The following is a 14,378-nucleotide window of genomic DNA, read 5'->3' as shown; positions in this document are numbered from 1 at the left end:
CCAAAAGGCCACATGATGATGATGATGATGATGATGATGATGATGATGATGATGGTCATGTTACTAGGTATATATTCCGTAACCTTACATAGGTTCTGCGACATTGTCAATTAATAAGATTGATCGTCTCCAAATAAATATTAAAGTAAATATACCCATAGTAAATATTTTTCTAACTCAAATTCATTTTTGTTACTGTGTTTCCTCGCTTGTATAACATAACACTACAATAACTAAGTCGTAATAACCAGACTATAATGACATTTTGATTTGTTTACCTGTCAGCCCTGATGGTAATTTGGAAATGTTTCGTAGCGAAATAGTTTAATTTCCCGAACTGTTATTTTCCAGCAGTTTCTTATTTACATTATTAACAATGTTCCGTTTCGGACTATGTATAGTTTTGGGCATTTTTGTCATTTATTATTTAATATTCAACACTTAAGCATTATTCAAGTTAACCGCCACAATGACACTGACAACAGTGACAACCTATCATTAAAATTATTGCCAGTGTAAGAAATTAGTTCCAATGAGATTCCGCAACATGGCGCATGATCATATATTTCTGGTCAGGTTTTACTCGTATTTAATATATCCAGTATAACATAACCTCGAGATTCATACCAACTGTGCGTAATTGGAGCTCAGACTTGAAGTGGTAGTTTAACTCGGCCCAGCGAGACGGGTGGTTACTTGTTATTAAAGCGTTGTGAATTTCGGATTGTTTCTCAAAGAATTACGCGCCATTATTTAAGCCCAAAAAAAACGTGTAAAAACTATGCGTGTGTACGTTATAAAATTTGTTCACCTTTTTCAACCTGGCATTTTGGTGCCCCCCTAAACGTGGTGCCCTAATAAAGCACGTGCTTATTTTGCTTATTGGTTAATCCGGCACTGCCAATATTACTAAAACAGGATCCTGCAAAAAACCGTACCATCAAAAAACTGGATGTAAGTGGGAAACTAGAAAGAGCCTGAGTTGTTGAACTTTTTTTACCAAAGCTTTTAGCACCATCTCGTGACGGCACACCATGGCTTGAGGTATTGAGTTCGCGTAGTAGTCGTAGTACTACAAAGAAAGTTAAGGTGGCGCTGTAATTAGTATAGAGGCGTTTTATTCATTATCTACCAACTCTATTAAAAACGCCTAACTTGTGTTGCCAGTTCCTCGGGCAAAAAATAAGCATGATTTTTAGGGTGATATTCCACCTCATAGTGATTATATTCTCTTTGTTCCACCTGTACTAAATTTTATTAATAAATATCTGAATCTGAATCTGTCCAATTTCTTTGTCCAATGTGCATTGCGTCTCACTCTCTCATTAGGCAAAATATGAGACGCAAATAGACATTAGACCAAGATATTGGACAGATGGAATACCATCCTTAGCTGCACATTGTAATGTGCAGCAAAATACTGTACTATTTTTATTTTATATTATTTCTCCCAGTCAGCTTAACGTTTTCTTAAAATCCTTATTTTAATACAACTCGATGCTATTCAGAAAATATTCAAAATGAGCTATGTGTATGGCCATTAATAATGTGGTAGACATAGTAAAAAAATTTTAAAGAAAAATAAACATTAAAAGCGCGCGAATTGTAGAAAAGTATTTTGTAATAATTTAATAAATTGTTAAATATAGAAAAATATTCATTGAAATTTAAGTATTCTGTTATATCGCAAATCAAAACAAAACAAATCTCCGCGAGAAGTTGGCTGTGTGACAGCAACACCAACACTATTCAGTGAGCAATACGTACGTATTTATACACATGTAGGTCAATGAAAAAAATGGCTTAGCAGCTCGTATGTGCCGTGGCAAGAAATAATTTTTAATTTAAATGGCCTTCAGTGATTTATGTCACATAAGTAATGCGTATAAAGCTGTCGAAAATGAAACAGATCAGGTAAGTGATGGTGTGTTCAGTAAGTGACCTATTGGTGGGTGTTTTACATACCCAAATTCAGCTGTCAATCTGACCCAAAATCCGGGAAAAATGTAAAGGTCTTGTTTCAAAATGTAATATGTATGTTTTGGTCATAAAAGCAAATAATAGCAAGGGTTTACAAGTGTAAAGATCTTGGAGTGGAGTAGTGATTGTTGGCCCCGAAACACGTCGCGATTAGAGCCTTGAGGTGAAAGATGACAAGTAAAGAATGCACACAATATTTTTAGAATTATGTAGTTTGTACGTTAGAGGACAAAATTACAGGGTTCTGCCAATAATCCAACAGATATTACGGGATCTTACTCAAGTTTGTTTAAACTTGTTTGAGATTTGTATTAGATTCTTATAAGAACTTATTTCATAATACTTGTCTTGTGTAGTAGTTTCCACTTTTTGGCAATTCTTCCTTGATCTGTCTGTGAATTTGGGGTTACAAACAGATCACATAATCACTGAGTACAATGCATTTAAACTAATAGATAACTTTGTTACCTACAATAATATTCACTGTTTTCCTGTTGTGATAGTGACTTTTAATCAACAATTTGTTTGTCTGCATTTATTTTTCTGTAAGTAGATAGAACAAAAATTAAATACCCTCTTTTTTATAAACCAATACTTTACCAGATCATCTCATTCAAAGTAGGCCAAGCAGTATTATATGTATGTTTATAATTTATTAATAGGTATTAGCAAATTTAACAAATGGTTAAAAAAAATTGACTGAAGTAAGAACTACCAAAAATCTAATTGCACTAAAGCAAGGAATTTGCATTAGGTTGCAAACACAGATACACAGTATGTTTTTCAGAGTTGACACAACTCAGTGCCCGCGTGTAGTGTATAACATGGGCAAATCCATATATGTAGCAAAAAGCGACTACAAATAGAGAACCCGCCTAGTGAACTTGCTGACAGTGAATGTGTTAAAGGACACCACTGTAATTAGAATTCCATGTGTCTATCTATAAGCCCTTTTAATCTGAATTAGAGTATATATCTTTATTCATTATACTTCTTGGCAAAGCTTAAAGCTTTAAATCTTTTCAGTTCCAGCCCACTGTTAATTTAAGTGCATTCTCCCATCCTGTTAGGAATTCGAGTAACAATCAATAGTTAATTCTTAGGTGCAATCAATAAATTATTATGTATTACTCTACAGTCGGAACGCATTATGGAAGAAAACTCAATGGTCCGAGATCTCATCACAAAGATCCTTGATGAAACCGGACCCTCAGAAGGGAGCAGGTAAGTTATCAGATTTGTCATTTCTATTTCTAATAAACTATTGATTATCCTTGTTTACACATTTTGAAAAGGGTAAAATTCTCCAGACAAGTGTAAAAGGAGCAGCCTTTTTCACTGTGTTGTAGAATTATTATTATATCTTAAAGGACAACATATGTGACGTTTTCAACCAAAAGGTACCACCTTGTCGCTTGTCGATAAGGTTGATTTCGAATTGAAGCTATATGGAAATAGCGCCTTATTAACCACCGACAATAAGTACCCTTTTGGTTGAAAATGGCACATATTAGGGCCAGTTGCACCAACCATACTTGGTAGACTGATCAACCTCACTTGGCAGAGCACTATGAAACTTCCCAAAAGGTGTCCCATGTCCCGGTTTGGTGCCGTACCAACCCTTAGTCCAATCAGTATCATTCATTCAAACTGCTGGAGTGTATAAGCTCCTGGGATTTTATTTTTAAAACTTACATTTAAATGAATAAACTCTTTATTTACATACAAGATATATACAGTGGTACTACGTAAACGAAATTAATAACTAGCTTAAATCTAAAATAGGCTCTTGAGGCATTGTACCAAGGATGCTGGCGGCATTTCCTCGCTGTATTGCAATGCTGATACGTTGTGCGAGGAAGCCGCCAGCTCTTCGGTCACCAGCTACGTCAACCAGACGCTTCGCGATTTCTGCAAACAACTTGTGCGCGCTGGGACCCCATGGACACTCACATGGAAACTCTAGAGTTTCAACTCTAAATGGAACAAAATGATACTCTCTACCGAGGCTCTTATATGTATTACGTTTTAAAATTTCGGCGCTTTCCGCCGCTCCGGCCGCTTTTACATTAGTCCGTTAGGGGTGGGACGCTGCCAGTGTGTCTACGCAGGTAGCATCCCACACCAACATCCATCCCAAGCTTTAAGGAACCAAGGACACCCCATCGGGCCTCTTGCCATCATCCCTGATAATGCCAGTCGGCTCAAGAAGAGTGGGTACATTGATGGTGGCATGAGACCGACGGATTATGTCATTAAGCGACGCCTGTCTTGAAAAACGACCGGCACTTTTTTGACAAGATACATTTAAATTGATATCTCAATGATTCTAACTCTTACTGAGCTGGTACCAGGCATGTTAATATAATATATCCCGGAAAGAGAGCATGCATAATCCCTAAGTCAAGTATTTCAAGGTTTTTTTTTAATAACCTTTCTAAACCATCTCCATGTGCTGGCATATACTTACTTACTGCTAGCCTTTCTCCACAGACGTCTTGTCTGGTTGCTCTTGGCATACGCCTCTCTCATATTCCTCCAGGAGTCCCTGTCCAGAGCCTGTCTAGAAAACGGGCAAGGTTGGCAAACAGGTTGTGTAATGTCAGGCAATATAAAATAGTATTTGCTTGTAATCACGTAACCCTTAATGCTGTACTCCCTTTTTGGCGAAAATTGTATTGCCGAATTTCACTTGGCAACCAACTTTTCGCCAAAGTTTCATTTGACAAACCAATCGTTACCAAATAATTATTTCGCAACCATTTCATTTCCCAACCCCATAGTTGGGAAATGAAAATGACGTACTAGGTTGGGTTAGGTTAGGTTGGATTATGTAAAGTTGCGAAATGAAATTCGGCCAAATGAAACTTTGGCGAATAGGTTGCCAAGTGAAATTTTGCAATACAATTTTCGGCGAAAAGGCAGAGAACCATTCTTAATGTTTTATTATATTACATTACAGCTCTATACAACCACAGGAAAAAACGCTAAGTAAAGCTACAAGCGCACAATATTCTAAAAATGATTCTACAACATCTTTTATTCCACCCTCGTTTAACTTCCAAGATCCATTTAACTACGCTCAAAATACCCAGACTGAACAACATGGCTTCAACTACAACACACAAAATGGGTTTGGAAATGGTTATGTTAACTACCCACAAGAACAGCTTCTCATGGACCCTGTGGGGGATTCAGAAGTGTCACAAGAACAGCTGAATTTACTAAGGTTAGCAGCTCAAGAAATTGGCGGCGCACAATTTACCAGCCCTAACAAATATGATAATAAATACTATAATTTCTTTGAACCTAACCAAAGGAATTCCCTGCCAGAAACAAATATGTACAGTAACAACTTTAGACCAAACAGTCTGAATTTAGATAATAATTTCACAAACATGGACTATGCTCAAAGGTACCCCAATAAATTTGACAATTATGCCAAAGAGCAGAACCAAGAGCCTGCAGACCTACTAGCTTATTTAAACCAGCTAAACATAAACGTTACATTAGACCGCTCACCAGATGTACCAATGGACTTTAAAGGACAAATGGAAAATGGCCACTACCATAATGAGGAATTCAATAAAATGCAAGATGAAAGAAATAAGATGTTGTTCAATAGAAACTTCCAGCAACCACCAAAATTTAATGGCGAAAACAATTTCTACTTAAACGAAATGATGAAGCAGATGGGAGACCGCCCGCCACAGAACTTTGATTTTCAGGACACACCACCAAATTATAAGCCTAATGGGTTTCATCAAAACGATTTTATGCAGAGGCAGAATCACATGATGCCTAGAGAGAATTTTCAGGGCAATATGGATCAGAGGGGAAACTTTGAAGGCCAGAACAATGCACAGCAGGCCATGATGAGGCAGCAGGAGCTGGCCCGGCAGATGAATATACTCATGAGGAACCGGCCGCCTCCTAACCAATTAAATGTAGACGTGTCTTTCTTGCACGAAAACACACCTTTTAATCTTGGTAAGTATTCTATTTTTCTTCTGGGTTGTTGTAATTTCAATTTTGACTTAATTGAAATGACTGGATACAGTGATTTAAAGAAATTGATTGCTGTAGTAAATTATTCGCTTGACCTTTTGTTGTGCTGTGGCTGTGACTACAAAGGCTATTTTATTCTTCCTTTTTAGGGTTCCGTACCTCAAAAGGAAAAAACGGAACCCTTATAGGATCACTCGTGCGTCTGTCTGTCTGTCTGTCTGTCCGTCTGTCTGTCTGTTACAGCCTATTTTCTCCGAAACTAATGGACCAATTGATTTGAAATTTGGTATACATATGTACGTTTGTGACCCAAATACGGGCATGTAACGCAAACAAATGAATTTTAAACATGGGGGCCACTTTTGGGGGGTAAATGGAAAAAAAAAAAAGTTTTTCAGACTATATCGTGTTATATATCAAATGAAAGAGCTCATTGTGAGAATCTCAAATATATATTTTTTACAATTTTAGGATAAATAATTTAGAAGTTATTCAAGAAAATATGCAAAAAATGACCATTTTTGAAAAAAATAAACAAAATAGATATTTACCTATAGATTACAGGAAAACCTATTAGAAATCGTGAGTCGGACTTAATTACTTAGTTTTTGATCCGACCCCTATGGGTTTTTTAAAGACATTTCACTCACGTTTCACATACAAAATACATTGTTTAAATTGTGTAATATACGGAACCCTTGGAACGCGAGTCCGACTCGCACTTGGCTGGTTTTTTTCTTATTACGCTACTCCTGGTCTGAATGGCGATGGAGCCAGTAAGTGACCTCAGGACTTCTGTAATTTCATTTATTATGTAATGAACCAATATCTCATGGAATTTAGGCTAATAAGATAAGGAACTTCTTTCAGTTTTTTTACAGGTGACAAAAAATTCGATCTCATTGTCGTCATCTGTAAAAACAAGTTTATTTGGATAAAATATGTTTAATAAAACTTTTCCACGTCCCTGTTTTACAAAGTTTATTATAATATTTTCAGGTTTAGGAGCGTTGCTGGGGCCTAGTCCTCCTGTACCACCGCCAGTGTTGCCATCACCAATGATGGATTTACCTCTTCTAGCGCCATTCTACGCTATGAGGAACATCAGGTTAGTTTATGACTATTTTTAATGACACAACTATTAATTGACAGTTTATTCAGCGACACTTTCACAGATCAGAAAATGAGAGGTAAAAATACATTAATTAGAAATAAAAAATAATTAAAACATCATGCAGACTTCAGACATAAACTTATTTGAGTGACCCAGTCGCAAATGTTTTGTCAAAATATTTCGAGCCTTACAGCGGCTAATAGCGCCACCTACCCCACAATGAAATGTGCAGAGGAGGCTAACGCAAAATTGTAGTTTTTATATTTTTACATGTTTTAATCAAGGGCAAATACAATCAAAAAATTCACACGGATACTAGACTATTTGTAAGGGCATACTCCAACCAAAACCTTCATAGGTTGGCTCGATAGAAAATAATCACGAAAACATGTCTAATTTTCATTTCTTTTCAGTTGTATATAGTTACCCTGCATACCATAGCAGTATAAATTTAGTATAAAATAGCTACTTAGTGATATTGTCGAGGGATCTGACAAGGAAAATTTAAACAATATCATCGTCAGTCGTCATAACTGCCTGCCGGAAATAATAAATAAATAAATAGTATAGTTTCAGAGTAATTGAGATAGTAAAAGGTAAAAACTCGCACGATGGCAGTTTCTTCCGTCCCAAGTTTAGCGCGGTGCCATATTTTTGTCCCCTTTCTAATTTCTTGGCTTTACTCCTCTCTTAAAGTTGTAGTCTAAATATCACCATCCATCCCGGTTATTTCCAGAGGCTGTGCGACATCGTCGGGCATCCTGCACGCGCGCCTGGACGCGTGCTACGAGCAGTGGCGCCAGCTGGAGCGCGAGCGCAAGCGCACTGAGGCGCGTCTAGCGCTGGCCTACCCCGGCCGCGCCGTCTCCTCCTCCAACTCCATCCCCGTGCCGCGCCTGCCGCCCTGCCCCACCAGGGTCGACCGGCTCACGGTCGACATGCTGAGAGAGCATACTAAGGTACGCTGGCCTACCACGGCCGCGCCGTCTCCTCCTCCAACTCCATCCCCGTGCCGCGCCTGCCGCCCTGCCCCACCAGGGTCGACCGGCTCACGGTCGACATGCTGAGAGAGCATACTAAGGTACGCTGGCCTACCACGGCCGCGCCGTCTCCTCCTCCAACTCCATCCCCTAGCCGCGCCTGCCGCCCTGCCCCACCAGGGTCGACCGGCTCACGGTCGACATGCTGAGAGAGCATACTAAGGTACGCTGGCCTACCACGGCCGCGCCGTCTCCTCCTCCAACTCCATCCCCGTGCCGCGCCTGCCGCCCTGCCCCACCAGGGTCGACCGGCTCACGGTCGACATGCTGAGAGAGCATACTAAGGTACGCTGGCCTACCACGGCCGCGCCGTCTCCTCCTCCAACTCCATCCCCTAGCCGCGCCTGCCGCCCTGCCCCACCAGGGTCGACCGGCTCACGGTCGACATGCTGAGAGAGCATACTAAGGTACGCTGGCCTACCACGGCCGCGCCGTCTCCTCCTCCAACTCCATCCCCGTGCCGCGCCTGCCGCCCTGCCCCACCAGGGTCGACCGGCTCACGGTCGACATGCTGAGAGAGCATACTAAGGTACGCTGGCCTACCACGGCCGCGCCGTCTCCTCCTCCAACTCCATCCCCGTGCCGCGCCTGCCGCCCTGCCCCACCAGGGTCGACCGGCTCAAGGTCGACATGCTGAGAGAGCATACTAAGGTACGCTGGCCTACCACGGCCGCGCCGTCTCCTCCTCCAACTCCATCCCCGTGCCGCGCCTGCCGCCCTGCCCCACCAGGGTCGACCGGCTCACGGTCGACATGCTGAGAGAGCATACTAAGGTACGCTGGCCTACCACGGCCGCGCCGTCTCCTCCTCCAACTCCATCCCCGTGCCGCGCCTGCCGCCCTGCCCCACCAGGGTCGACCGGCTCACGGTCGACATGCTGAGAGAGCATACTAAGGTACGCTGGCCTACCACGGCCGCGCCGTCTCCTCCTCCAACTCCATCCCCGTGCCGCGCCTGCCGCCCTGCCCCACCAGGGTCGACCGGCTCACGGTCGACATGCTGAGAGAGCATACTAAGGTACGCTGGCCTACCACGGCCGCGCCGTCTCCTCCTCCAACTCCATCCCCGTGCCGCGCCTGCCGCCCTGCCCCACCGGGTCGACCGGCTCACGGTCGACATGCTGAGAGACCATACTAAGGTACGCTGGCCTACCATGGCCGCGCCGTCTCCTCCTCCAACTCCATCCCCGTGCCGCGCCTGCCGCCCTGCCCCACCAGGGTCGACCGGGTCACGGTCGACATGCTGAGAGAGCATACTAAGGTACGCTGGCCTACCACGGCCGCGCCGTCTCCTCCTCCAACTCCATCCCCGTGCCGCGCCTGCCGCCCTGCCCCACCAGGGTCGACCGGCTCAAGGTCGACATGCTGAGAGAGCATACTAAGGTACGCTGGCCTACCACGGCCGCGCCGTCTCCTCCTCCAACTCCATCCCCGTGCCGCGCCTGCCGCCCTGCCCCACCAGGGTCGACCGGCTCACGGTCGACATGCTGAGAGAGCATACTAAGGTACGCTGGCCTACCACGGCCGCGCCGTCTCCTCCTCCAACTCCATCCCCGTGCCGCGCCTGCCGCCCTGCCCCACCAGGGTCGACCGGCTCACGGTCGACATGCTGAGAGAGCATACTAAGGTACGCTGGCCTACCACGGCCGCGCCGTCTCCTCCTCCAACTCCATCCCCGTGCCGCGCCTGCCGCCCTGCCTCACCGGGTCGACCGGCTCACGGTCGACATGCTGAGAGAGCATACTAAGGTACGCTGGCCTACCATGGCCGCGCCGTCTCCTCCTCCAACTCCATCCCCGTGCCGCGCCTGCCGCCCTGCCCCACCAGGGTCGACCGGCTCACGGTCGACATGCTGAGAGAGCATACTAAGGTACGCTGGCCTACCACGGCCGCGCCGTCTCCTCCTCCAACTCCATCCCCGTGCCGCGCCTGCCGCCCTGCCCCACCAGGGTCAACCGGCTCACGGTCGACATGCTGAGAGAGCATACTAAGGTACGCTGGCCTACCACGGCCGCGCCGTCTCCTCCTCCAACTCCATCCCCGTGCCGCGCCTGCCGCCCTGCCCCACCGGGTCGACCGGCTCACGGTCGACATGCTGAGAGAGCATACTAAGGTACGCTGGCCTACCATGGCCGCGCCGTCTCCTCCTCCAACTCCATCCCCGTGCCGCGCCTGCCGCCCTGCCCCACCAGGGTCGACCGGCTCACGGTCGACATGCTGAGAGAGCATACTAAGGTACGCTGGCCTACCACGGCCGCGCCGTCTCCTCCTCCAACTCCATCCCCGTGCCGCGCCTGCCGCCCTGCCCCACCAGGGTCGACCGGCTCACGGTCGACATGCTGAGAGAGCATACTAAGGTACGCTGGCCTACCACGGCCGCGCCGTCTCCTCCTCCAACTCCATCCCCTTGCCGCGCCTGCCGCCCTGCCCCACCGGGTCGACCGGCTCACGGTCGACATGCTGAGAGAGCATACTAAGGTACGCTGGCCTACCATGGCCGCGCCGTCTCCTCCTCCAACTCCATCCCCGTGCCGCGCCTGCCGCCCTGCCCCACCAGGGTCGACCGGCTCACGGTCGACATGCTGAGAGAGCATACTAAGGTACGCTGGCCTACCACGGCCGCGCCGTCTCCTCCTCCAACTCCATCCCCGTGCCGCGCCTGCCGCCCTGCCCCACCAGGGTCGACCGGCTCAAGGTCGACATGCTGAGAGAGCATACTAAGGTACGCTGGCCTACCACGGCCGCGCCGTCTCCTCCTCCAACTCCATCCCCGTGCCGCGCCTGCCGCCCTGCCCCACCAGGGTCGACCGGCTCAAGGTCGACATGCTGAGAGAGCATACTAAGGTACGCTGGCCTACCACGGCCGCGCCGTCTCCTCCTCCAACTCCATCCCCGTGCCGCGCCTGCCGCCCTGCCCCACCAGGGTCGACCGGCTCACGGTCGACATGCTGAGAGAGCATACTAAGGTACGCTGGCCTACCACGGCCGCGCCGTCTCCTCCTCCAACTCCATCCCCGTGCCGCGCCTGCCGCCCTGCCCCACCAGGGTCGACCGGCTCAAGGTCGACATGCTGAGAGAGCATACTAAGGTACGCTGGCCTACCACGGCCGCGCCGTCTCCTCCTCCAACTCCATCCCCGTGCCGCGCCTGCCGCCCTGCCCCACCAGGGTCGACCGGCTCACGGTCGACATGCTGAGAGAGCATACTAAGGTACGCTGGCCTACCACGGCCGCGCCGTCTCCTCCAACTCCATCCCCGTGCCGCGCCTGCCGCCCTGCCCCACCAGGGTCGACCGGCTGACGGTCGACATGCTGAGAGAGCATACTAAGGTACGCTGGCCTACCACGGCCGCGCCGTCTCCTCCTCCAACTCCATCCCCGTGCCGCGCCTGCCGCCCTGCCCCACCGGGTCGACCGGCTCACGGTCGACATGCTGAGAGAGCATACTAAGGTACGCTGGCCTACCATGGCCGCGCCGTCTCCTCCTCCAACTCCATCCCCGTGCCGCGCCTGCCGCCCTGCCCCACCGGGTCGACCGGCTCACGGTCGACATGCTGAGAGAGCATACTAAGGTACGCTGGCCTACCATGGCCGCGCCGTCTCCTCCTCCAACTCCATCCCCGTGCCGCGCCTGCCGCCCTGCCCCACCAGGGTCGACCGGCTCACGGTCGACATGCTGAGAGAGCATACTAAGGTACGCTGGCCTACCACGGCCGCGCCGTCTCCTCCTCCAACTCCATCCCCGTGCCGCGCCTGCCGCCCTGCCCCACCAGGGTCGACCGGCTCACGGTCGACATGCTGAGAGAGCATACTAAGGTACGCTGGCCTACCACGGCCGCGCCGTCTCCTCCTCCAACTCCATCCCCGTGCCGCGCCTGCCGCCCTGCCCCACCGGGTCGACCGGCTCACGGTCGACATGCTGAGAGAGCATACTAAGGTACGCTGGCCTACCATGGCCGCGCCGTCTCCTCCTCCAACTCCATCCCCGTGCCGCGCCTGCCGCCCTGCCCCACCAGGGTCGACCGGCTCACGGTCGACATGCTGAGAGAGCATACTAAGGTACGCTGGCCTACCACGGCCGCGCCGTCTCCTCCTCCAACTCCATCCCCGTGCCGCGCCTGCCGCCCTGCCCCACCAGGGTCGACCGGCTCACGGTCGACATGCTGAGAGAGCATACTAAGGTACGCTGGCCTACCACGGCCGCGCCGTCTCCTCCTCCAACTCCATCCCCGTGCCGCGCCTGCCGCCCTGCCCCACCAGGGTCGACCGGCTCAAGGTCGACATGCTGAGAGAGCATACTAAGGTACGCTGGCCTACCACGGCCGCGCCGTCTCCTCCTCCAACTCCATCCCCGTGCCGCGCCTGCCGCCCTGCCCCACCAGGGTCGACCGGCTCACGGTCGACATGCTGAGAGAGCATACTAAGGTACGCTGGCCTACCACGGCCGCGCCGTCTCCTCCAACTCCATCCCCGTGCCGCGCCTGCCGCCCTGCCCCACCAGGGTCGACCGGCTGACGGTCGACATGCTGAGAGAGCATACTAAGGTACGCTGGCCTACCACGGCCGCGCCGTCTCCTCCTCCAACTCCATCCCCGTGCCGCGCCTGCCGCCCTGCCCCACCGGGTCGACCGGCTCACGGTCGACATGCTGAGAGAGCATACTAAGGTACGCTGGCCTACCATGGCCGCGCCGTCTCCTCCTCCAACTCCATCCCCGTGCCGCGCCTGCCGCCCTGCCCCACCGGGTCGACCGGCTCACGGTCGACATGCTGAGAGAGCATACTAAGGTACGCTGGCCTACCATGGCCGCGCCGTCTCCTCCTCCAACTCCATCCCCGTGCCGCGCCTGCCGCCCTGCCCCACCAGGGTCGACCGGCTCACGGTCGACATGCTGAGAGAGCATACTAAGGTACGCTGGCCTACCACGGCCGCGCCGTCTCCTCCTCCAACTCCATCCCCGTGCCGCGCCTGCCGCCCTGCCCCACCAGGGTCGACCGGCTCACGGTCGACATGCTGAGAGAGCATACTAAGGTACGCTGGCCTACCACGGCCGCGCCGTCTCCTCCTCCAACTCCATCCCCGTGCCGCGCCTGCCGCCCTGCCCCACCGGGTCGACCGGCTCACGGTCGACATGCTGAGAGAGCATACTAAGGTACGCTGGCCTACCATGGCCGCGCCGTCTCCTCCTCCAACTCCATCCCCGTGCCGCGCCTGCCGCCCTGCCCCACCAGGGTCGACCGGCTCACGGTCGACATGCTGAGAGAGCATACTAAGGTACGCTGGCCTACCACGGCCGCGCCGTCTCCTCCTCCAACTCCATCCCCGTGCCGCGCCTGCCGCCCTGCCCCACCAGGGTCGACCGGCTCACGGTCGACATGCTGAGAGAGCATACTAAGGTACGCTGGCCTACCACGGCCGCGCCGTCTCCTCCTCCAACTCCATCCCCGTGCCGCGCCTGCCGCCCTGCCCCACCAGGGTCGACCGGCTCAAGGTCGACATGCTGAGAGAGCATACTAAGGTACGCTGGCCTACCACGGCCGCGCCGTCTCCTCCTCCAACTCCATCCCCGTGCCGCGCCTGCCGCCCTGCCCCACCAGGGTCGACCGGCTCACGGTCGACATGCTGAGAGAGCATACTAAGGTACGCTGGCCTACCACGGCCGCGCCGTCTCCTCCTCCAACTCCATCCCCGTGCCGCGCCTGCCGCCCTGCCCCACCAGGGTCGACCGGCTCACGGTCGACATGCTGAGAGAGCATACTAAGGTACGCTGGCCTACCACGGCCGCGCCGTCTCCTCCTCCAACTCCATCCCCGTGCCGCGCCTGCCGCCCTGCCCCACCAGGGTCGACCGGCTCACGGTCGACATGCTGAGAGAGCATACTAAGGTACGCTGGCCTACCACGGCCGCGCCGTCTCCTCCTCCAACTCCATCCCCGTGCCGCGCCTGCCGCCCTGCCCCACCGGGTCGACCGGCTCACGGTCGACATGCTGAGAGAGCATACTAAGGTACGCTGGCCTACCATGGCCGCGCCGTCTCCTCCTCCAACTCCATCCCCGTGCCGCGCCTGCCGCCCTGCCCCACCAGGGTCGACCGGCTCACGGTCGACATGCTGAGAGAGCATACTAAGGTACGCTGGCCTACCACGGCCGCGCCGTCTCCTCCTCCAACTCCATCCCCGTGCCGCGCCTGCCGCCCTGCCCCACCAGGGTCGACCGGCTCACGGTCGACATGCTGAGAGA

The 14,378-nt window shown here is 51.2% G+C and overlaps 1 protein-coding gene across 1 annotated transcript in view; it reads left to right on the top strand.

Annotated features, from left to right (window-relative positions):
• The first annotated feature begins 1,769 nt into the window (after positions 1 to 1,769).
• The window catches only part of LOC134752694 (meiosis-specific coiled-coil domain-containing protein MEIOC-like), a 40,415-nt gene continuing 27,806 nt past the window's right edge, over positions 1,770 to 14,378 (top strand). The window contains exons 1-5 of the mRNA XM_063688377.1: positions 1,770 to 1,914; positions 3,119 to 3,204; positions 4,943 to 5,970; positions 6,988 to 7,096; positions 7,839 to 8,061. Of these exons, the coding sequence (XP_063544447.1) occupies positions 1,849 to 1,914; positions 3,119 to 3,204; positions 4,943 to 5,970; positions 6,988 to 7,096; positions 7,839 to 8,061 (1,512 nt within the window). The 5' untranslated portion in view covers positions 1,770 to 1,848. The remainder of the gene's footprint in view (positions 1,915 to 3,118; positions 3,205 to 4,942; positions 5,971 to 6,987; positions 7,097 to 7,838; positions 8,062 to 14,378) is intronic.

The sequence above is a fragment of the Cydia strobilella genome, chromosome 2 (assembly GCF_947568885.1).
Source record: "Cydia strobilella chromosome 2, ilCydStro3.1, whole genome shotgun sequence".
In the NCBI taxonomy this organism is placed as follows: Eukaryota; Metazoa; Arthropoda; class Insecta; order Lepidoptera; family Tortricidae; genus Cydia; species Cydia strobilella.
This window is presented reverse-complemented; position numbering and strand designations above follow the sequence as displayed.